The sequence below is a fragment of the Panthera onca genome, chromosome B4 (genome assembly GCF_046562875.1).
Source record: "Panthera onca isolate mPanOnc1 chromosome B4, mPanOnc1 haplotype 2, whole genome shotgun sequence".
Lineage (NCBI taxonomy): Eukaryota > Metazoa > Chordata > Mammalia > Carnivora > Felidae > Panthera > Panthera onca.
The window spans coordinates 49,099,854-49,124,886 of record NC_138345.1 but is presented as its reverse complement, the minus strand read 5'-3'; the positions used below and the strand labels follow the sequence as shown (position 1 = coordinate 49,124,886).

Sequence of the window (25,033 nt, the reverse complement as noted above, 5' to 3'; positions counted from 1 at the left end):
CAACTCATAGAAAACCACAGTACCTCACTCTCTGTGGCAGTAAAAGCCTCAAAGACTGGACATTGTTAACAATCTCCCTGTGGGTAATTCCACAACCTAAGACAATGGAAAAACTAACCACCCAATGTAAGTGATAAACCCAAAGTTAGAGTATGCCCCTTCCTATATGGTCAGCTAATTAAAAAACAAAACAAAACACTGATAAAACCCTTGTTAGAAGCAAAGCAGGGGTCCTTTTTCTTATCTGGGAGGAGAGATCACTTTGTGAAGTTGTTCCAGTCCTCTATGTATAATAAATCTGTGTCCCTTCCCTATAAAGGGCTTGCTCTTGAATTCTTTCTCACACAAAGCCAGGAACCCTCTTGGTGAGGGGCCTTGGCCTGTCTGATATCTGTGACCTCTCAACAATCTCATAAGGTGCGTAAAAATTAAGTAAGATAATATAAGAAAGCGCTTGCACCGTGACTTACTAAAGTGCTTATAAATGAACATTATTTTTTTGACGACAGCAAATAGAGATATGTCTAAATTTATCCCTGTTCATGGATGGTTTCACATTTATGAGGAACTTTACTCCTATTTTTGAGAGCTTCCATTGTTATTATATGGTAGACATTTTTCAAGGGTAATATTATTCGTAACCAAAGCTTGTATTATACTGTCTTTAAATATGAAATTTAGTAGCCTCAATTAAAAATGTTTTTCCTTTGGACTTTTTTTTTCTTTAATTCGTATGACTATGTGAATAGCTAACTTCCCAAGAAAAGAGTTTCACACTACTTTTATAGGCAATTTGAATTTTATTTACTTAAAAATTTTTTTAATGTTTATTTATTTTTGAGAGAGAGAGACAGAGTGTGAGTAGGGGACGGCAGAGAGAGAGGGAGACACAGAATCTGAAGCAGGCTTCAGGCTCTAAGCTGCCAGTACAGAGTTTGACGTGGGGCTTGAACCCATGAACTGTGAGGTCCTGACCTGAGCCCAAGTCGGTTGCTTAACTGACTGAGCCACCCAGGCACCCCTTAGGCAACTTGAATTTTAAAACTAATGCACAGATATCTCTGACTTCTATTCTGGGGAGCTGAAAAAGATTTTATTCCCACCTGTATTCATTTAAATAGGGCTTCTCTTTGGAAACAGATTAAAAATCTGAATAATTAAAATGAATACATCACTGATTATTTATCTAAGGGTAATTTCAGGTTTCATTTAGTCACCTAACTCTGCTGTGCAGTTAAAGCTATGGTTTAATTTCTAGAAAAACAAGGCATTTTTTAAATTAACAATAATGCCTGATGTAGTTGGGGATATTGCCTCACTTTTACTCACTATAATTGTTGTTTCTTTCCTGGGATTTGAAAACAGCATTTGTTGTTATATATAACATCAGGTAGTTAAACATATCTACCAAAATATCAGCTGACTTACGTGAGGTAAATTTCCTTCATTTTTTATCTTGCTTTCACTGCGGCTGTTCTGGTCCTTTTGTTTTTAGTATAAACTTGTGCTCATATTTTATAGTCCACCTTAACCTCTCAAGTTCATATTGGAAGTGACTTGAATTTTTCCCTTGAGTTTTCCATTAACAAATATTTGTCAGTGTTTTGACAATGAAAATATGTTACAGGAAAAGGCAGATCAAGCACATACATTTATTCCACTCCTTTCAAAAGAGTGACAGCAAAGGGATTCAAAAAAATTCAGGAATTCAGTGAGATAAAATGACTCTGGAAAGCCTGTGGGTGATTGTTACTAACGTACAAGCTCTAAGAAGCAGGCATCTGAGCTGCTAGTGAGAGACTCTCAGAAGCAGCCTGATTTTCCCTTCAGAACCTCAGAAAGGCTCGACAATGAGAGTGAGGCTGAAAACAGGAGAATTAAGTGGTAAGAGTGTTTAAAGTGAACTTAGGCCCCAGATGCCTCCCCACACTCCAGCAAGACTGGAAGTTAATTCTGTGGAGAATGTGGGCTAGGGAACTCTTGAGTAGGGGACACCAAGGCATAGAAGGAGAGTGGAAAATGAAATACTAAATAGTGAGGTACTCTCAGCACACGTCCTCTACTCATCTCCAAAAATTTGGCAGTTAGATATATATTCTCCAGGATTTCAATTGGAAGATGCTTTTTTGAAGAATCTGACCCTTCTGTGCAAAAGTCCTGTGGATACTGTTGGTTTGAGGGTCTCCCGCTGGAATAGCCCAGCCAGATAATTCCACAGTGAAACCTATGTGTTGGCAAGTCCCACTCACCTACACAGATTTTCTTTTTTTTTTTAATGTTTATTTTTATTATTTTTGAGAGAAAGAACGAGTGATGGAGGGGCAGAGAGAGGGAGACAGAGTATCTGAAGCAGGCTCTGTGCTGACAGCAGGCTCTTCACTTACAAGCAGAGAGCCCAATGTGTGGCTTGAACTCATGAACCCTGAGATTATGACCTGAGGAGCCAAAGTCAGACAAGACTGACGACTGAGCCACCCATGTGCCCCCACAGAACTTTCTAATTAGTCTTCAAGTGTTTTATCTTCACTGTGAATAGTGACCAGTGATCATCAGACATTTGAGGAAATTTAGAGACCAAAACAAGCCTGGAGAAAACAAAATTGACAGCAATAGGCACAATAAAGGGAGAAGAAGAAAACTGTTAAATATTGTCATTAACATTTTCAGAAAGCTCAAAGAATGTACTGCAATCTGGAAATAAGAACAAGTATCATGATAAAAAGAACATGTAGGGCATAAAAATGTACTCCTGGAAATTGAAAATTGATAGAAGACTTGAAAACTTTTAAATGGCTTTAGGAGATAAAGTTAAGGAAGCCACCAGAGAGTAGAACAAAATACCAAGAAATGAAAAAACAAAAGTGAAAAGGCAATAAAATTAGAAGCTCAGTCCTCAGAATAGAACAATAGAATTTTTTAGAAAAGTAAAATTAAAAAATTTTAAGAAGAAACGATCAAAGAAATAACTCAGGAAAATTTACTAGAATTTAAGGACCATGATTTTCAAATTGGAAAAGATCCATTGAATTTCTAATATATTGAATTAAAAAAAAAGTCTATACCAGTGTATTCATGAGATTTCAGAACATTAGGAGAAAAAGAGTGAAGATTCCCAAACTCCAGAACTGCAGAAAGAAGAAAATAGGCCACTGAGAAACAGAATGCCACCTAATATCTCAGCAGGAACCCTGGAGACAGAACAATGGCTTCAAAATTTGGGAGCAAAAGTAATTTGCAAGGTAGCACTGGAAACCAAGACAAACTACTGGCCATCTATGAAGGTATAATAAACATGTTTTCAGTCTAGTAAAGCTGCAGAAATTACATTTCTTATACCCTGAAGTATGTACTCTTCCAAGATAAAAAAGTAAAAGTAAAGAAGAGGGAGTCCTGGGATCCAAGAAACAAGGATTGAAGATAGGAGGAAAAGGAAATAATGGGTAGGATAAGGCTGCTTTGGAAACCACAGTGAATGCTGTACAGGAGACCTAGGGATTAATCGATTGATTGTAACAGGAAGGTGTAGGAATCAGGGAGAGATGCCTGCAGAAAGATAAGAATAGTGGTAGAGTAGATTGTGTTTAAATGCATCAAAAGAAACTTCACTTTTGGTGGAGAGGGAAAGGATCAAATTAATGGAAATGAAGGAGAACTAAGGGTTGAAGGTAAGATGATTATTAATTCTAAAGGCAAAAGATTGTACAATGAAAGAAATGTAATCTTAGTCTATACTGTGAATAGCATTACACAGATATGGTGACTAAACACTGAATTTTGGTCTAACAAAAGCATGGTACCATGCTGTCTCCTGTGTTTGCTCTTCTGTTTTCTGGCTTACTCAGCTCATGTATTACAGCCTGGAGGAAGGTGTTTTTTTTTTTTTAATTTTTTTAAACGTTTATTTATTTTTGAGACAGAGAGAGACAGAACATGAACAGAGGAGGGGCAGAGAGAGAGGGAGACACAGAATCTGAAACAGGCTCCAGGCTCTGAGCTGTCAGCACAGAGCCCAACGCGGGGCTCAAACTCACGGGCTGTGAGATCATGACCTGAGCCGAAGTTGGATGCTTAACCGACTGAGCCACCCAGGTGCCCCTGGAGGAAGGTTTTTATGAACTGAATGCCTAGCCCCTTCCCAGCATAAGCTGCCCACTTTGCGTTCTGTCTTTTTACTTGCCACGTTGAACTACATAAATGATCCTGTTGATGTCTCCTCCCCCGACTGTGCCATTCATTATTTCTCCTCCTCCTCCTCCTCCTCTTCCTCCTCCTCCTCCTCTTCCTCCTCCTCCTCCTCCTCTTCCTCCTCCTCCTCCTCCTCCTCTTCCTCCTCCTCCTCCTCCTCCTCCTCCTCCTTCTTCTCCTTTTTAATGTTTATTTATTTTTGAGAGACAGGGAGAAGCAGAGAGAGGGTGTGAGACAGGATCTGAAGTAGGCTCTGCACTGACAGCAGAGAGCCCGATGTGGGGCTCAAACTTGCGAACCCTGAATTCATGACCAGAACTGAAGTTGGACACTTAACCAACTGAGCCATCCAGGTGCCCCTACATGTGCTGTTCACTTCTAAAGATCTTTATCTTACCTTCTTTGATTCAACCCTTTTTTGAGGAAGATTTTGGTTTCTAGGCCCACTCCTCTGACTTCCCTTGAACTTTATTTATTTGTTTATTTATTTATTTTTTAATTTTTGAGAGGGAATGAGAGAGCATGAGCAGAGGGGGGCACAAAGGGAGAGAGGGAGAGAGAGAATCCCAGGCAGGCTCCCCGCTGTCAGCACAGAACCCAACATGGGGCTCGATCTCATGGTTTGGGAGATCATGACCTGAGCTGAAATCAGGAATCAGACTCTTAACTGACTGACCCACATAGGAGCCCCTACTTTTTCTTCTTTTTGTTCCCCCCTAAAATTTCTGTATAAGATGGGAGAGTTTTCAAGGAAGGTTTTGTTAGGATTTGTTTTCTTTGTGGGAGTACGGACTATCAGTTATTTTTATATTCAGCCAAATGTAGATAATGACTGGAATTGATTTTTCTATTGTGTTTTGACTGTTTTTTGTTACATCACTCTTTAGTAGCATATGGGGACTGTCTCTGATTTTGAAGATAAGTGAAAAATAGTATTTTGAAAGGCATGCACTGTTATCTCTGTCAACAAAATGTTAAACAGTGTGGAATAATAGGAATAAGGAGTCGTTAAGCATGATTGGAGAGTTTTACCTTATTAGTCCAGTCATGGACTTTGTTGGCTTATAAAGTTATAGATGTTGAACTTGAGACACCTGCCCTCATATAACCATTATGTTGGCATTTGGGTCTCTAAAACTGTATCTTGCCAATATAGAACAAATTGAAATCATGAATAATCCTTGATGAGATATGCTATCTCTGTGTCCTCTTACCGAAATGATCACTGTTGGAGTAGCATGGCAAACAGGCAGAATGAGGCTGAGGTGAGAAGTAGCATCTTTTTATAAACTATCTGGGAAGCAGTTTGGGGGTGATGTACATTATAATCTGGTAGAAAGCTTTATTTAACCTCCATTTAAACAGAATTGCATTGCTTAAAAAAGTCCTGTGTAGTAACACTTAAGCATTTTTTACTTACACTAACCTTGGGGAGATGTATTTATGATTTAGAAAAGTAAGATGAATTGAGTATAATAGTTGCTTAAAGGTGAAATTTGCCGCTTTGTGTGGAGTTTGCTACATTTGCTATAAAGCTGTGTGGTATGTTTGTACACCATCAGTCCTCATAAGGAGGTGTACTGACAGAGCAGAGTGAGTCACCAGTGGTGTCTTATTTACTGCTTCATGTCCTTTGCTCTGGGTAATGCAGAGGGAGGTAATCATGTGACAGCAGGGTAGTTAAATATTAAAATGTTATATCTCATCTGTAGGTTAAAACTCTTCTCACTGTACCTGTGAGGTTTTATGATTTACTATTTTTAGAGGCCATTTAATACATCATAATGAAATTTGAATTCAAGACTTTTGGGCTCATTAAAGATGATTTTAGAACGTATTTTTCTTTCTAAACCCATAACGATGATTTTAGAACATATTTAGAATAGCAAAGTGTGGGTTATATCAGGCCCAGATAGCTCTTTATCTGTTTGCCTCTGTAAAATGTGTTGAGCTGTACTAATTTGGCTTATGGCACACTATGGAAAAAGAATATCTCACAATAAAAAATAGTCATATGTGAGATCCTAAGTTCCTCAGTAGCTTTTGTTTTGCACTAGCAGTGACACAAAATTTCATTTTGAAACCTTTCCAAAAGGTTCATAGAATGTCAGTGAATACTAACCCTTAAGGCTGATTTTCAAAAAGTAGAGATTTGAAAAAAAAATTCCTGGGGAATGGGATGAGATGAGTTAGGTGGGATGGTTTTCTTTACTTCTTGTTCCAAAATGTTGTTCCCTGATATGTGTTCAGTTGAGAACTGAACTGACAGAAAAAGTTGTACTTTTATTCTTATTCTGTGAGAAAATACCCACAGTAAATATTCTTCTACCTCTTCTGAGAATCTGCACTCAACAACTTTCTGCCTGGGAAGATTTGAACTTCCTAGATAATGTTTACTTTTTAAAATTCCAATCATCTTTTGGTGGTGTTAGCCAAGGTTTTTTTTTTGTTAAGGGCTGTGATCTCTCCCATGCTTCAATTTCTTTCTCTTTCCCTTCCTATCTTTCTCTCTTCCTTTCTCTCATTTTTTCTTTCTTTCTTTCTTTCTTTCTTTCTTTCTTTCTTTCTCTTCCTTCCCTTCCTTCCCTTCCTACCTCCCTCTTTTCCCTTCTTCCTTCCTTCGTTCCTTCCTTCCTTCCCTCCCTCCCTCCCTCCCTTCCTTCCTTCCCTTCCTACCTCCCTCTTTTTCTTTCTTTTCCTTCCTTCCTTCCTTCCTTCCTTCCTTCCTTCCTTTCCTTCCCTTTCTTCCCTTCCTTCCTCCCTCTTTTTCTTTCTTTCTTTCTTTCTTTCTTTCTTTCTTTCTTCCCTCATTTCCTTCCTTTTCTTTCTTTTCTTTCTTTCTTTCTTTCTTTCTTTCTTTCTTTCTTTCTCTGTCTTCACTCTCTCTCTCTCTCCCTCTCTCCCTCTCTCTCTCTCTCTCCCTCTCTCCCTCTCTCCCTCTCTCCCTCTCTCCCTCTCTCCCTCTCTCCCTCTCTCCCTCTCTCCCTCTCTCCTGCTCTCCCTCTCAGCACTATGCTATACCCAGAACAGAAGGGAAGGTTAACTCAGATCTTGTCTGAAGCACCTGAAATAGGAATTTATAGGGTTTGAATAATCAGGAGTTTCTATTTGATGAATCCGATCCCCTCTTGTTTGTTTTTCCATCTTTTCTGTTGACTAAAAAATAGAATAAATGAGTAAATAGTGGAGAATATACAAATCTCCCATACAGAAGAATGCCAAATAATTTATGTGGATATTCCCTCCTGTAGAAAGTGGAGCATAACTGTCCACCCTGTAAGTTGTGGGCTGCATGTAATCACTCTTTCCAAACAGGCCTGTAGAATGGTGCGGAGGGAGGTCACTTTATCATGGAGAAACCTGACAAATACTGCCTCAGTCGGTGAGCAAGGTTAGCATAAACCATGTTCTCAGAGCCAGAAGCGTGGACTCTTGATATGATATGGTGAGAGTGGCACATATCTCTGTGGTCTCCCTCTCCAAAACCTATAATTCCAGCTTAATCATGAGAAAACATCAGACAAATCCCAACTGAGAGACAGCCTACAGAATATCAAAATACAGTATTCCTCAAAAAAGCTATCAAGGTCATTATTGCAGGTTGAATCATGTTCCCCCAAAAGATAGGCTCAAGTCCTGCTACCTGGTACCTATGACTGTGACCTCATTTGCAGAGGGTCTTTGCTGATAAATCCAGATGAGGTCATACTGGATTAGGATCGACCCCAATCCACTGACTGGTGTCCTTAGGAGAAGAAAGAAATTTGAAGACAGACACCTAGGGGAGGCCATACGAAGATAGAGCAGAGATTTGAGTGATGCATCTACAAGCCAAGGAACCAGAGATTACCAGCCAGATAACTGTCAGAAATTAGGGGAGACAAAGAAGGATTCCTCCTCTATACCCTTCAGAGAGCTTAGCTCTACTGACACCTTCATTTTGGACTTCTAGCCTTCGGAACTGTGAGAGAGTAAATTTCTGTTGTTTTTAGCTGCCCACTTTGTGATACTTTGTTATGGAAGCCCTGGAAAACTAATATAGTCCTCAAAAGCAAAGGGGGAGTGTGAGACATGGTTACAGTGTAGAGCACCCTAATGAGACATGAGGTATTATGCAGAGGATCCTGGAACAGAAAAACAAAACAAAACAAACCCAACAGCTTTAGGTAAACACATGAAGGAACTTTGAATAAAGTATTGATTTTAGTTAATAAAATACTGATATTGGTTCATGAATTGTGACAGATATGTCATGCTAATGTGAGATGTTAACAATAAGAAAATGGGGTGTGGGGTATGCAAGAACTCTCAGTACTGTTTTCACAGATTTTCTATAAATATAAATAAAGTGGTTCAAAAAAAAAGTTTATTGCCAAAAAAAAAAAAAGACCAGGATTTAGCTGCAGTTTTTAAAAAAAAAATTTTTTTTTTAACGTTTATTTATTTTTGAGACAGAGAGAGACAGAGCATGAATGGGGGAGGGTCAGAGAGAGGGAGACACAGAATCCGAAACAGGCTCCAGGCTCCGAGCTGTCAGCACAGAGCCCGACACGGGGCTCGAACCCACGGACCATGAGATCATGACCTGAGCCGAAGTCGGCCACTCAACCGACTGAGCCACCCAGGCGCCCCTTAGCTGCAGTTTTAATGAGACCTCTGCTGCATGTGATGGAGTAAATGGCAGTATTTTTAAGGATGGTAGCAGTGGTGATGAGGCACCGAGGCCTGATTAATTATGCTGATTAATTATGTTGCAGGGTAATTGAATCAGAAACTTCCGCTAATAAAGTGTATACTTCTTTAAAAGTCAGTTTCTTGCAGCTGTCATTATATAAGGCTAACTGTAAGTCCATTGTTAATTGTGGAAATAATATAGTCGGGGGATAAACATTTTGAGGAAAGGTTTTATTCGAGCCTGTTTGCCAAGGTATATGAAAAAAAAAAAAAAGAAAACTCCTGTCAGTTGATTGATTGTACAGCTTCTGCTCAGGTCATGCTCTCAGGGTTCTTGAGTTCGACACCCCCCATGCCCTGTCAGGGTTTGCTGACAGCAGGAGCCTGCTTTGGATACTCTGTCTCCCTCTCTCTTTGCTCCTCCCCTGCTCCTACGCTCTCCCAAACATAAATAAACATTTAAAAAAATTATCTAATGTTTATTTGTGTTTGAGAGAGACAGAGCATGAGTGGAGGAAGGACAGAGAGAGAATGAGACCCAGAATGTGAAGTAGGCTCCAGGCTCCAGGCTCTGGGCTGTCAGCATAGAGACCGATGTGGGGCTGGAACTCACAAACTGTGAGATCATGACCTGAGCCCAAGTCGGATGCTTAGCCAACTGAGCCACCCAGACGTCCCTAAAAATTTTTTTAAAAAGGAAAACTCCCACATAAATACTTGGAGATTTCAGTTAAAATTCCTCATGTCACTTGTGAAATTTAATGGACACTTTTCTGAGAAATAGTTCAAGATCCAATCCAACCGCCATTTCTCCTAACCCAACCCCCAGCATATGGTTCAGTGGGCAATAAAGAAAGGTTAAGACAATTTCTTCTCTCTCTGAATTTCATTCCCCTTCCTACCAAATTTTTATTTTTGTTGGAGGATTCCAACTAAATTGGAGGCTTACCCTCACCCCCCCCCCAGTTTAATATGTATTTCATTATAATGGAAGAAATGCTAACGATCCATGTAAATTTATGGGTATCACATGCTATTTACATGTGCATGAGCACTCAGAAGACCCACTTTTATAAACTTGACCTTGAACAACATGGGGGTTAGTGGCATGCCCCCCTCACAGTCGAAAATTATTATATAACTTTTGACTTCCTCCAAACTGATCTATTCATAGCTAACTGTTGACTGGAAGAGATGTGAATTTAATTACATTGAAATCAAAGTAGAGATACTTCAAAATACTCTGTCAAGCATAAATAAACAAAAAGTTAAAGAAAGTCTGTGACATTTTCTGAGAGAACAAGTTATTTCAAGGACAGCTCAGTCTACAGAGAGCTACTAGCAGTTTGGTAGCCAGATTGGGTAGGTGGTATTCTGACATTGAGTAATGACTACATACTCATTCAGCAATTTGAAAACTGATATTGTGTGTTAGCAAGAGTAAAGAAAAGGGGAGGGAATCTAAATATTTATTTATATTTGGGATCTTAACACTTTCTAATACCAAATTTAACTTTCTGGTTTTGCCATATTATAGATAGCTTCATTTATTTCTGCTTATGATGATTTTCACGGACTCCAACTACTCTGAAAACTTCAGTATTTAACATTTTTGGTGTGCTTAACTTAGATCTTAAATTTACCACTTTTATCTTAATACTTGCTGAAGAATGTTATTTTCTGTAGAAAAGAAGAAGAAAATTATAATAACTATGACTTATAAACGTGTTTTTATAAGGAAAGTGAAGCTCTAATTTCACATCTGTAGAAGGTATTATGACAGTGTTAGTGTACCCTTTTAGTAGGATTAACTAGCTGACTTAATAGAGTTAACTGAATTTATGACATCTTTAAAGTGATAAAGAAAGTGTTTATCTCCTTAGTTTTGTTTTGCTTAATAGTTAATAAAAATGAAAACACCTATTTTTTTTTAGTAAGACTTGATGGTTCTTCTCAATTATATATATGATCTACATAGATGTAATTTGGATATGTCTTCTAGAAGCCTAAAGGAAAACCAGGCATTTGTCATTGTTTCCTTTGCAAGGTGCGCACTCTAATTGCTATAGTTAAGGATTTGGAAACTCCATATTGCTGCATGAGCATCTGTGACAAGTGACAGTGTGATTGCCAAAGAGGAAAAGTTTCTATATTTAAAATCCAATTTAGCAAATTGACATTTTCTATTCCTGTTTCTAATATTCTCTTATTCTGACAGATCACTGTTTTAAACAAAACACAAACCACGCATTTATTTGACTGTCATGAAGAATTAAACATGAAAAGGATGAGATGCTGTGGCTATCACTTTTCATTAAACCAGCTGCTGTGGTTTTAAAATGCAAACCAGATCAAAATCAGTACAAACCCTAGCGTTTAACTTATATACTGAATGAACCAGCTTGTTTTGAAAGCACACTTAAAAAAAAAACTTAGAAGAAACTTACACATCCGTCATTTGATTTTTTCACTAGCGCTGTGAGTTAGAAGGATCCAAGAATTTTCTCTATTTTGCTGGTGAGAAAATTGAGACAGAGGCTTAATTGACTTGTATAGTCTAGTCAGTGCCAGAATAGAGTTCCAGGCTTCTAACTGTGAATGAATGTGTCTGGCTATGGGCTCTAGATCTAGAATGTTATTCCAGGCCTCTGTCCTGGCCCACATTCTAGAATGTAACAGTTATGTGCTCTGTTTGGATCCTATAGGTTTATGAGAACCAATTGTGAAATACTTAAGAATTTTGTAAGCTGCTGTAAAAGTATTGATAGCTTGAGATGAACCATAGTGGAAATATTCATACCATGGAAATCGGTAAGCAGTACAGATCAGGATTTAATTTTTCCCCAGAGAACTGGCTGACCTGTACACTATGCATCGCATCCAAGTATAAATTGGAGGAGAACAAACAATAACAGCAACAATAAAAACAGAATACGACAATGTAACATAAATGTAATGTAATTTTGTAAATGCAGTATTTATCTGGGGGAGAGGTCAGTATTTCTTTGTTCCTTAATTTAGAAATTTGCTTCTAAGCTGTGAATAAATATGGACAGGACTGTTGGGAAAGCTTGAATTAAACTTGAGTGTTTTGAGGACCTCTATAAATTCTTAGTTATTCTTCAGGAACTGGGTCAAGTCTCAGCCCTTCCCAAAATTATGGTAGTCGACCTGGCTTTTTCATTTAAAATAGGATTTTAAATTTAAAATGGAGCCTTATACATTGGGACTTATTTGTGTTTCATATGAATTAATTTTTAAAAAAAAAATTTTTTTTTAACGTTTATTTATTTTTGGGACAGAGAGACAGAGCATGAACTGGGGAGGGGCAGAGAGAGAGGGAGACACAGAATCAGAAGCAGGCTCCAGGCTCTGAGCCATCAGCCCAGAGCCTGACGCAGGGCTCGAACTCACGGACCGCGAGATCGTGACCTGAGCTGAAGTCGGATGCTTACCCGACTGAGCCACCCAGGCGCCCCCATATGAATTAATTTTATATCCTTAGGAATGCAATGCAGCCTTTCAAAAGTGGGACGTGGACTCTCTTTTTTTTTCTTTCCTTGAATAAATATTTAATTAACACTTATTCTATGCCTAGTATTGTTCCTGCTGCTTGAGAAACAGCAATCATTAAACAAAAGTCTCTGCCCTTATGCAGCTTATAGTCTAGTGAAGAATCAGTCATTTAGTTAAACAAATGAAAAACTATAACTGTGATACATACTTTGAAAAATTGATTATAGTCTGAGAATGTCTGATAGTGGGCTTTTGTGTCTAGAAGGGAGGTCAGTTAAAGCTTCCCTGAGGGCATTGTGATTGAACTGAGATCTGAAGAATGAGAAAGAATTAATTTGAAGTTACTGATCTTGAATACAATTTCTTTTTGTGGGCTTTCGATGGCTTCCTAATCTGAATTACATTCTCTTTTAATATGCACCTCCATATCACCCTAAACTTTTCCTTTGTAATGGGAACATTCTGTAGTTTCATATTTATTCACTAAGTGACTGTTTTTCCCACTAGTGTGTTGGCCTAGAGTTGGGACCGTTTTGTTCACCTTGGCAGTATCAGCTTTATTGCCTGCCACATAATAGTCACTCAGTAGTTATTAATTCTTCTGCTCCTGTTGCCTTTGTCTTATAATAAAGCTGGGACGTGCCCTACCTACCTCTCAGTTATTGAGAAGACACGGTGATACAATGTCTACAAAAGTCAGAAAAATAAGATAAGACCCAAAATTGTTTAGTGTCACAGAACCTAGGAAGGACCAAGTATTCAGGAGAGAATAGAAATAAATCAGGTGTAGCAGTATTGTCTGGAAGCACAAAGAAAGAAAAGGCCGTTGGATTTAGCAGTAAGGAAGTTTTACTTATTCATCTTGTTGAGGGAATTTGTTCAATTTGTGAAACATATTAAAAATGTTTTCTGAAGTTAAATATCATTTGGTGTTGACTTTAAAAATGGCTTTCTCGTGAGAAGTGGAAGGAATATGTAAGTGGATACCTTCTTGGAAAAAAAAAAGGTGTATCCAAGTGTGTATGTATAAGATGTCAAATGTGCTTTGAAGGAAGGGAGAATAGAAGGAAGGGAGAAAGAAGAAAAGTAGATGCCGGAAAAAGTCTGGAGGAAATTGACAGACTGTTAAATGGTTATCTTTAAATGGTAGGGCTCTGGGTGGTATTTTTCCCCTTTGTGCCTTTCTGTATTTTGTACTTCCCTGTATTTCTCAAGTTTTTTAATGTAATGAACCTGTATTACTTTCCTAATGAAACAATACACAAAGTAACATCTAAAACATCATAAAACTGACCTTTGATTATGAGTTTGAGCAGAATGTACAATTAAGCCTATATATGTAGAGGGTTTGGAACTATATTTTAGATTTTTTCTTTTACTAACCTAAATTTGCTTATAATTCTAGTACATAATGTTACATGCCAGTTGAATCTTTTTTTCTGTGTCCCTCTGTACTTCTGGTGCGCGAGCTCTTTGAGGGTGGAGATCTTTATCTTCATATTTCTGCCATCATCCTGGCAGTGACATGTATTTGTTGAATGAATAACTTGAAACTGAAATGTCTTGACCTTTTTATTACCTTTAATCTATGTACCTTTCTTTTTTCAGAACAGAGGAGTGAAAACCACAATGAATGGTCATATTTCTAATCATCCCAGTGGCTTTGGAATGTATCCATCTCAAATGAAGTAGGTTGGAAGATTTATATTTAATTTGTTGGGGTTCTTTTTGGATTTGATTTGGTGGCTTTGTTTTATGTTTCTAATGAAAGGACTAGCTAGCTCCACTTATTTATGTAGTTTATTCCTCATTAATATTTAATCTCTTTCTAATACTAAGGTATGATAGTATTAAAAGTTTACTGTGTCTAGTAAGAAAAATGGTAAAGTAACATCAACCTCAATGACAGTGATCAAATAGAAGACATTTTGTTTTAGGTATTTTATGTATTATTGTTTTCCATAGTTAAACATGTTCTTTGCTTCAGAGCTTTCAGTTTCTCTGGAGCATTCTACTATTTTGACTTATAAAGTATTGGCATTTGAGGAGAATTAAAGGTCTCTTAGTCCAATCAGTCAGAATACTTATCACTACGTAAACCAAATAAAAAGACCAGACAAGCAAACAGAACTATCCTTGTGGCTTCAGGTATAATTTGAAATCACAACCCTGGCTTAAGTTGCCATCCCCTTATATATCATGGTTCATGTTGTTGTTATTTTCTACTGGCCATTGTGGTATATAGTCATTTTTCAGAATTCACAGGTTACGTACTTTGTAAAGAGTTATACTTCATCTTTTCTCTGTAAAGATTATTGCAAATCTCTTTATAATTGGCCAGTAAGAGGCACCAGGCGAGTATTGTCAGGTGCCATGTTTACCTTGTCCATCAGTTATGCAAGCCAGAAAGTCTGACCACATTCTCAATTTTCCTCCTTCTTCTTACAACAAATATCCATTTAATCGTGAATTTATAACATTTTCTTCTATTAGGGAACTCTTATTTCTGTCCCTTTCTTCTGTTCTTTCTATTCTAGCCCTACTTAAGGCCCTTTTGCCTACCGTAATTTTTGCAGCACCCTCTACGTGGTTACCTTGCCATTAGTTCTGGGATTATTTTCTTTGAAAACGTTTTTGATCATGTCACTTCCCTGTATTAATATACATACTCCATCTAGAGAATAAAAACTTAATTCTTATTTCTTAAGCCCTCCATCTGCCTTCTGTATGTCTGAAGCCACTCCTCTCTTCTATGTATACCCCACTAGATACGATTTTTTTTTTTTTCCCTTGGACACCAGGCTCATCTTTGAGCCAATTCCGCATGCCTTTTACTCACTTAATTCTCCACCCATCTGTAGAGCTTCTTTCCAAACTTTTGTATTCTGCTGAAATGCCAACTTGGCGGTAAAGTGTTTTTGGACATCCTGATGAAATCTATTAGTGTTATCCAGATGTTACATTCTGTTGTAACTGTTTTACTTGTTCTATTAGCTGAACCCTGTTCCCTGCCATTATCCTTATTCTTCTAGATTTTAGGGTTTAATAAATGTTTACTGAATGAATTTTAAAAATTCAAATAATATGTTTACTTCACCTAACATATTAGTAACAGGAGGCTAGAAATAGGGCAAAGCTGGTCAAATTTAATGATAATGTGTTATTTTGCATTTTAAATTTTTATGAAAATAATGTCTGTTCCATTATAAATTGAGTCATTTAGTACTTTTTATAACTGGATCACTGCTCACAACTCGATTTAGTATGGCACTCTTAAACTCTTCTAAGATAGTTTCAACCTTATTGAATCTTCTTGGCTAAGGTTTTGCCTTCAAGTTTAAGACGTGGCTATGATTTACATCTACCTCAGTCTACATCAGGGTAGTGTCGTTCATGTTCTGTTTCTTGACGAGAGCAGGATCTGGCTCATTTTGACGCCTAGGTATCATTAACTCTGTATGTTTTTAAAAAACTCATGGTGATTATGGTACCTTGGAATTTTTATTTGTCGTTTTGAATTTTTATTGCTTGCTTACTTTGGACTTTAACCCTGCACCATGACCATTTTTTATTACAGTGGCTACGGATCATCACCCACCTTTTCCCAAATGGACAGAGAACACGGTTCAAGAACAAGTGCAAAGGCCCTGTATGGTATGTTTGTTTATTTGATGAGGTATAATTCTATTTCCAACCACATTTCACAAACGAGGTTTTCGAAGTTATAATTTGAATCCATGCCTCGTTTATATTAATTGGAGTGAAGTAGTGAGAGATACGGATTGTTTAAAAAAGAGTTTTTATAAAAGCTACTAAAGCTGTGACTTCTGCTTACTGTCATATAATTTAAAGCCACAGGCAAAATGTATTATAGTGTTTTCTAAGGAGTCTTTTATATGACATCAGTGCCTTAGGTGGATTTCCTGGCCAATTATTTGTGATATGATTGTTGATCTTCATGACTGATCCATTTGATTGTAGGCTGACAGTTGACAGAGGACTTCTTCCTTATAACTCTTGAACTTTTGGGTAGCACTATAGTATGAGGAACAGTCCTTACATTATTTCTCTCTGCACTACAAAACCAGCAGGCTTTCTCCCTGATTCTTCTTTAACTTCCCTTGTCCTCTCTAGATTGTCTCATATGTAAATAATACATTTTTTAACTTAGGTATAAAATAGAAGTCATTACTAAGAAGAAATTGAAGACTCCTGACATATACTACATGTGTTTAGGAATGCATTGTTTTCACAGGGTCTGTCTGGGCTTTTATTATTGTACAATAAAGAATAAGAACAGTATTATGTCCTAGTAGTTGTGAATAGTAGATCCAGAGAATATATTCAACAAATATGTATTTTATAATTAATATGTGCTCAGAACAGAGCTAGTAATATATGGTTCTTGACTTTAAGGGACTTGCAGTCTAGACAATGACTTGAAAGAACTGAAAAAGAAGGGTTTTTATGCCTTTTTGGTTTTTGCAAAAATAAAATAATGAATTCCTTCAGTCTTTTATTTCTAGGTAGGTAGTCTAGGTACTTCTGTGAGCCAGGCCAAGGTCTTCATAGTGTCTGTTTCCATGAACATTCAGTCATTCCAAAGATGAATAGGACACATATTCATTATGCATTATTTTGGTGAGGTTAGGTTAGTAAATGCATCATTATAATAAAGAGCTAAATAAGCTTGGATGGCAGCATGTGAGGTGCAGTGGGGGTGGTCACTTCTACATGGGTAGGGGCGGTAGTCAGAAGAGATTTCATAGAAGACTTGAGCCTTGAGCTAAAGTCTGAAATGTAAGTAGTATGCTCCAGGCGTTTGGGAGGCTGGAGAGTAACATAAACAGCAGTAGGAGTCCTTTATAAACTCGACTGTAAGTTCTGTGAAATTGGGCCATATCTGCCTTGTTTACTTTGGGATTCCCTAAGCATAGCACAGGGGCTGATGTATAATTTACGCTCAGTAAAATACTGGCAGAATGAATGTAATGAATGTATGAACTGCGAACAGTTTGGTCTTAGCTGGAGGGTGCAAGGTGTTACATTGGGAAATAAGATTAGAAAAATAAACATGGGCCACAGTAGGAACAATCATACTAAGGAAGTTGAACATTGTTTATGGGGAATGACTAGTCACTGAACTTTTTTAGTCAGAGGAAAAATAGTTCTGTTGTCTTGGGTCACTCTCATAGCAGTATTGAGGATGGATATGATGAGTATGGATGGAAACAGGTTAAGTCAGACGTCTAAACAATAGCCTTGAGACTTTTGTTAAGGAGAAAGAGTATTATTGATCATCTCACAAATACTGTAGATCCAAAAGTCTGTTCTCAGCTAAGGAAGGGATAAGGGATAAAAAAGTGGAATTCACCTCAAATTTTAATGTTTATTTTGTATTAGGAGCACCTTCATAAAAGTGTAGATCTGGGGATTGAAAATCTTCAGGTTTAATCAGTGAATTTCTGTGAATCAAGAATTTCTGTGTTTTACATATAGAGAAAGCTGAGGCTCCTTTCTAAGGTGAGGTGATTGTCAAAGTCACATAACTTTAAAAATCTTGATTGTGAGAATATGTGACAACTTTGAGTAGTGTGACAAAAATGAACAGTGTATAGGTAAAACAGAGGACATAAAGAGAGGGAAAGAATGGAGGAAATCCAAGAGTCAAAGAAGAAAGAAGACTTAGCAAATGTGTTTGGCTTAGAAGTAAGCAGGTTTTAAGTTTCTTGAAATTACAGATGATGTTTCATTCCTCCTGGTATCTAATCCTCACTCCTCCCTCCCAAAAGGGGCTCTCAGTCCAATGCCCATGGAATGAATGGAATGAATGACAGGGAAGAAATATGTTCAGATTTTGAACAATCTTTTTCAGTAAATAAGTTGGAGTTCCAGCTGTAGTTAGTTAATATAGAATGGTTAGCCTCCCAGTTTCAACTTTTTTTTTTTTTTTAATGGGAGGTGGTAAAGGAGAGGTTTGTAATGTAGTTTGTCACAATGTATGCATTTTCTTAACAATTTTTCTTTGCACAATGATTAAACCAGTTGAGTAAATCAAGAGTTCATTTCTTTTGTGGATGGTACACGAACTTCTTTGGGATATGACGATACTATTTAGTGCACTGGAACATGAGTCTTACAGTAACGACCATTGTTTTTCATACACCAGCCACAGGTTAGATACTGCATCTAGAGTTTCATGCAGCTTGTCTTTCTCATGAGAACACTTTTCAGATCTGACACCATAATGTGCCTCCTAGACTGATTCAGTAACTCAGGAACTTCTGTCTCAAGAGAGGCATCATGGGTTTTGGAGGCCAAGCACTTTGGGGCTGAATCATGGCATTTCTACCAAAGCACTGCCAGTTTGAGCAGATGATTTTACCTGTTGGCCCCCGTTTCTTCATCTATAAAATAGAAATGATAATAATGTTGTGGTAATAAGTTTATATGAGGAAACAGAAGTAACGAGTCTGTCATGGCATTGAGGGGGAATGTAGGAGAGTTATTTTTTGTCCTGTGTCCTGGGTGCTCAGATTAATCAAGGCCCTCAAATTTGATGTTTTGATGTCATACATACAGTATATAATTACAGTGAAACTTGGACAGGATCAAGTGGTAATCTTCATCATATTTTTTAAGCTTATATTCCAGATATTACCAGAAATATTTTTTATAAATCCTGTAAGTATATTGTCAATTATAGAATTATGATGATAAATTTTGATTCTTTTGGATATGTGTAATTTTATTCAAGGAAAGTAGTAAAAATATACTGCAGTGTAATATCCCTGTTTTGCTATTTCTTCATTGTGATATAAGAAATTTCAGAGCCAGTATGTGAGAAGCTCTGCATCACTAAAGCCCCTGACAACGTAAATAAACAGAAAATAAATATTAATTTCATTCTCCTCCACATACCGCATGACGGTAACATTTCATTTGGCTAGTGTTATCAGGGAATTGAAAATTTTGTAGATATGTACAGTTTGTAGTTAGCCTGCTTGTCAAAGTCTTTAAGCACTAAAATTTAATATCATTTTTAAGGGACGTACTTATAAAATATATTAAACATTCCCTTCTATCAGGGTGTGGTGCCTGTAATCTCTTGTCTATGATTCAGAGGGTCATCAGTGCACACTAGCTTGTGTACTGTCGTGTGTTCAGAAGCTCTATTCTTTATCTTTACGCCAAATCATTCAAAATCGTTTCCCTTTTGAATATCTGTGGCTGCTTTTTCTGTGCGTCTGTGTCCCATACCCGTCACTTTTCCCTGTTGTTAACGTGCCTTCTTCTAACATTGCTTCTGATATGTATGGGCTGATCAGCTAGATAGAATATCTTTAGTAGAGTAAGTAGATTCTGAGTGGGGAGTTGAGAGTCTTGTTAAAGTCTACATATTAAAATGTGCAAGTTTCGATGTGTCGACGTTGTGACATCTCTCCGCCCTTCAGAGGACTTCTTTAAGTGTGGGCTCTGCTGTGTTCTGAATAGCTGAACTTCCTAGAAAAGTAACTTCTCTTTAAGTTAGATATTGCTGAATTTGTAATATAGCCATTTATAATAATCAGGTATTTAAAGTCATCCTCTATCCAGAAAAACTCAAGTTTCACAGAATCATCAGTTAGCAATATTTTGTTGTCATTACCAACATGTATAGTAATTTTAAGATTTGTATTGTTGCAGTCCAAGTAGTACTGGATAAGTATGGTAGACGGGCACCCTCTTAAGTCTCATTCTAGCCTTCAGTGTGAACTTTTTTGCAAAGATAGCAAGGAGGAAAATATATTTGTGTTTTTCCTATTTTTCTTTTTTCTTCTCCAGGAGGTACTGGTAAGAATTGAATGTAAGTAGTCTGTAAAGCATATGGCTTCTGTATAATTGACTTTACTGTAAACTTTTCTGTATCTTTGCATAGCACTTGCCTTCTCTTTCTCATAGCAAGATTTCTGAATATAGCACTTGTCTTAATAGATATATACCCCACATGTTTTACTTTTTGTACCTATCTTTCTTTTCTTCCTGTCCCTTTCTAGGAGTTAGTCTCTTTGTGTAACTGTCACAGTTGAAGCCCAAGCAATCTCTTACACATTCAGGTGGCATTCACGAATTAAAGCCCATTTCTCTTTTCTCCACATGCATCACTTACAGCGTGTATTTTACTTGGAGAAAACATTTAAATATTCTTTTTTAAGAACGATTTTCTTTTAATTCTTATGAAGCACATGGCTCAGGATTATATATTATCAGGAAGTTGGGCAATTAAGAGTCAAAATTCAGTTCCGTAGAGCGTGCTGGTGCTTCATCTTATCTGAAAATTTTAAACTTCTTTTCTCCTCATGGGACAAACCAGGAAAATTCATTCTTAAATAATGCAGTTTTATGAAAATGACCTTTTTTTGTTTTTAGTTACTTTTTTTAAATGTTTATTTATTTTTGAGAGAGATGGACAGAGTGCGAGTAGGGGAAGGGACAGAGAGAGAGGGAGACGCAGAATCTGAAGCAGGCTCCAGGCTGTCAGCACAGAGCGCAACGTGGGGCTCGAACCCACAAACCGTGAGATCATGACCTGACCCGAAGTCGGATGCTTACCCGACTGAGCCACCCAGGCGCCCCACTCAGCAGCTGCTTTTATGTTACATTTTTTTTCTTTTTAATTGCAAAATCCTTACTTTCTAAGATATGCTTTATTTTTGGAAAAAGAAAATAAAATTTTCTGGATATTAGCTCTTATAAATTTTGCTGTGTATATAAACAGCAATACAGACAAAAGGGAATTGCATTTAAATATTCAGACCTGCATGTTGTTATAGTTGCCATTGTACTAATTGAAGAGTTAAATGAAACCTACCTGTTTTTTTTTTTTTTTTTTTAATTGAGACTTGTAGTTTTAGGCTCATAGCAAAATTGAGTGGAAGATACAGAGATTTCCTATCTATCATCCCGCATATGCATAGCCCTCCACTGTCAACAGCCCCCACCAGAGTGGTGCGTTTGTTACTATTGATGAACCTGTATTATTTATTTATTTAAAAAAAATTTTTTTTAACGTTTATTTATTTTTGAGACAGAGAGAGACAGAGCATGAACCGGGGAGGGTCAGAGAGAGAGGGAGACACAGAATCTGAAACAGGCTCCAGGCTCTGAGCTGTCAGCACAGAGCCCGAGGCGGGGCTCGAACTCACGGACCGCGAGATCATGACCTGAGCCGAAGTCGGTCGCCCAACCGACTGAGCCACCCAGGCGCCCCTTGATGAACTTATATTAATATATCCTAATCACTCAATGTCTTATGGAACCTGAATTTAATGTTCCTGATCTGCAAGTTGATTATCACATAATAGCTTGATAATGCTAAAAAAATCTGTAAAAGCATATCAACTCAATAATGCTAAAAAAAAAGCCTGTAAAGAATTTTTATCATTGGTCACTGAATTCACCTAATTCTGTTTCTGTGGGTTTGTATGTTCTGTTCTGCGGTGTAAAAGCAAGTGAGAAAAGCAGTAAAACCACAACCATTGGTACTCCAATCAAGTAGTTTATTCCTAGCTTTAATTGATTCAGATTGAGAAAGTTAAGGAGACAGAAACCAAGGCTTTTATATTGGGAGTTGAGCAGCCTATAATATGAGAAACCCAAAACTCTGCTGCCAGATTTATTCAGTTATTATTTAATGTACTATTTGGCTGTGCTTTACACTCTTAATTAGGAAAGAAAAGTTTTCAACCTAAAGAGGTAACATGTAGTAGATGAGTTGGCCTTTGTACAGATTTTGGAACAATCTTGGCTGTCCATTAGAATTGCCATTTATAAATCCCAGTGCCCAAATTGCACCCTAGACCAGCTACGTTAGAATCTCTAGCAAGTAGAACCCAGGCATTATTTTTCAGAGTTCATTCTAGTGTGCAGCCAGGGATGAAAACCACTGTTAAAGTGGGGAACATCATTAGAGGCTTTATCTGGAGTATCATTGAGACTTTATTTAGACTTCTCATACTTTTTTACGGCTTTTGGTGAGCTTTTCAGCTTAGGAGCATGATTACTATTTACAACTGTATTTGAGAGTACATATGATTCTCATAAAGAAAGAAATGTACCATAATTGCCTCTTAGGAACCTTCTTTCAGAATTTCCTATTAAAATGTTAATATTAACCTTTATTTATTCATCGACTTAAATCATTGGAACTACTAGTTTGTTTATAAATCCGTTTCGTGGCATTTATATATTTTTAGGGTCTTTAAAAGGTAATTTCTTATAACACATACATCTTATTTATTGTGTAGCATTGGAGAGAAAGCAGTTTAAGAATTTCTAAAATGGATTTTTCATGTGGAATATTCGAAATAACATCTATCTTCCAGGCAATCAGAGTGATCAAGTTAATGTCACGTTTTTTGTTTTTGTTTTTACAAATATCGAATAGTCCGTGTTTTTTTATTGTACTTATAAAATAAGCTTCTATGGGATTAAAAAACTATATTAGAAAATTAGGGAGAACAAATTCTTACTACTTCATAATGAGAAACTTGAATTACAAAACACGCCATTGGGCTTCACTTATCTGAAAGACTCAGTGAAGCATTTGAATGTCCTGGGGTTGCCATATCACAACTGGATACCATGGCAACCATTGCCATTTCTTTTGCTGTCTAGGTCAGACCACAGGAAACAGAACCACCTTCATGTTCTGAGTCTGCCATAGAGAGTTGTGCTAGAAAATGATAAACTAGTGATTCTGAAATAGTGACTCTTTCTTTCTTTCTTTCTTTCTTTCTTTCTTTCTTTCTTTCTTAAATATAATTTATTATCAAGTTGGCTAACATACAGTATATACAGTGTGCTCTTGGTTTTGGGGGTAGATTCCCATGATTCATCACTTAACATACAACACTATTTAGAAATAGTAATTATTTCTGGGGCACCTGGGTGGCGCAGTTGGTTAAGCGTCCAACTTTGGCTCAGGTCATGATCTCACGGTTTGTGGGTTCGAGCCCCACATCGAGCTCTGTGCTGGAGCCTGGAACTGAGCCTCCAGCTCAGAGCCTGGAGCCTGCTTCGGATTCTGTCTCCCTTTCTCTCTGCTGCTCCCCACTCACACTGTCTCTGTGTCTCTCAAAAATAAATAAACATTAAAAAACATTTTTTAGTTAAAAAAAAGAAATAGTAATTATTTCTAAAAGTGCTTTTGTCAGAAATGTTCCTCAGTTACATATTGTATTTCAGTGGTTCTCCTGAGAACAGTTATCTATTTGTTAATATCTCACCTTGATTAATTCTCAGCTAAGAATCAGAAGAATCATGGTTGTTTTCTTGATAAGTAGACTACAGTCATGTACGTGAAGCTTATGTTTTGTATACTGGAGTAGAAAATTTAAGGTGAAACCAGATCTTTCTTTTTGATCACATTGTTTTGGTAGGAACAGATGGATCATACTTCTTCAGGTCATCATCCAAACAAAAAAAGAAAGGTAGCAGATACTGAATTTTGTAGTGTGTCTGTTTCTATTAAGTAACTTTAATGCTGCAAAAACAAAAATAGAGTATACCAGAATAATATCAGACTGATGTAATATAAAGGACATAGGTATTTTTCATCTCAGTTTCAGATAAATATAAATGAAAAGATAATTACTTTCATTTATATTATGAAATAAGAATTTATCAAAGTTTTAAAAAATTCTGTTAACATTCTTGATCTGTATATGTGCTTTATATTTTGTACTTGGTTTGAGTTCATGTTCAGCAGAACTTTTCAACCTCTGAAGTTGTAGGAAGGTCTAGAGGTTTCATATCAACTGAAAGAAACATATTTATATTTGAAAAACAATTAGATATCAGGAAAGTTAAGGTGTGTGCGTGTGTGTGTGTGTATGTGCGTGCGTGCGTGTGTGTGGATATTAGTACTGTAGGAGTTTTGAGGTTTGATCTTATTTAACCCTTTTATTTTACAATAAGAGTGCTGAGGTCCAGAGCTAAGCACCTTGCTCAAATTTAGTGTCCTGCTTAGTGATGGAGCCAAAGCTAGAGTCAATAATCTCCTGGTTCCTAGTTAGGGTTCTTTTTCATCATAGCATTCTGCTTTAGGAAAAATAGGGCAACTCTGAATTTACAAATAAGCAAGTTCCTTGATTAGAAAGTAACATGTACAAAATATTTTATATTGTATTTTGGTTTTGCAGCATTATACAAAAGAAAATAAAGGTTTATTTTTGCTTTTTAAATAGTGTGGTGTGGTGACTTTCCACCTGACTTTCTTGTATTTTCTAACAGCTGATATCTACAGTTTTGAGCATCATGTTTGTTTGTTCTGTAGCTGTGTGGAGACTGTTAAAGTTTAATGGCACTCGGTATGATTGAGTCATGTTTTGAATCTCCTCTGACACTCTCCATAGTTTGGATGTTGTGAAAGGAGATGTTCCTTGTCGTGGCCATTATTTTGATAATATAGTCTAACTCACAGAATACAGTATCTGTGACAGTATTTGCAATTCTGTTGTGTTCTCAACACATTAAAAAATGAGAGTTATAAGCCAGTTTTCATCTTTTTTTGCCAAACAGTAGGTATCTGATTAATAAAGCCCTTAATTAAATAACTCTTTTTAAATAAGCTTTCTGGTGGCTTATTCATTTAATGTGAATAATGAGTGTTTTCAGA

General features: G+C 37.0%; 1 protein-coding gene across 5 annotated transcripts in view; it reads left to right on the top strand.

Annotated features, from left to right (window-relative positions):
• Positions 1–25,033, top strand: part of EPS8 (EGFR pathway substrate 8, signaling adaptor) — a 188,124-nt gene that overhangs the window by 103,392 nt on the left and 59,699 nt on the right. For all 5 annotated transcript variants that reach the window (XM_078450070.2, XM_078450068.2, XM_078450069.2 and 2 more), the window contains 2 exons: positions 13,984–14,063; positions 15,953–16,029. In XM_078450070.2, coding sequence (XP_078306196.1) covers positions 14,005–14,063; positions 15,953–16,029 — 136 coding nt within the window. In that variant the 5' untranslated portion in view covers positions 13,984–14,004. The remainder of the gene's footprint in view (positions 1–13,983; positions 14,064–15,952; positions 16,030–25,033) is intronic.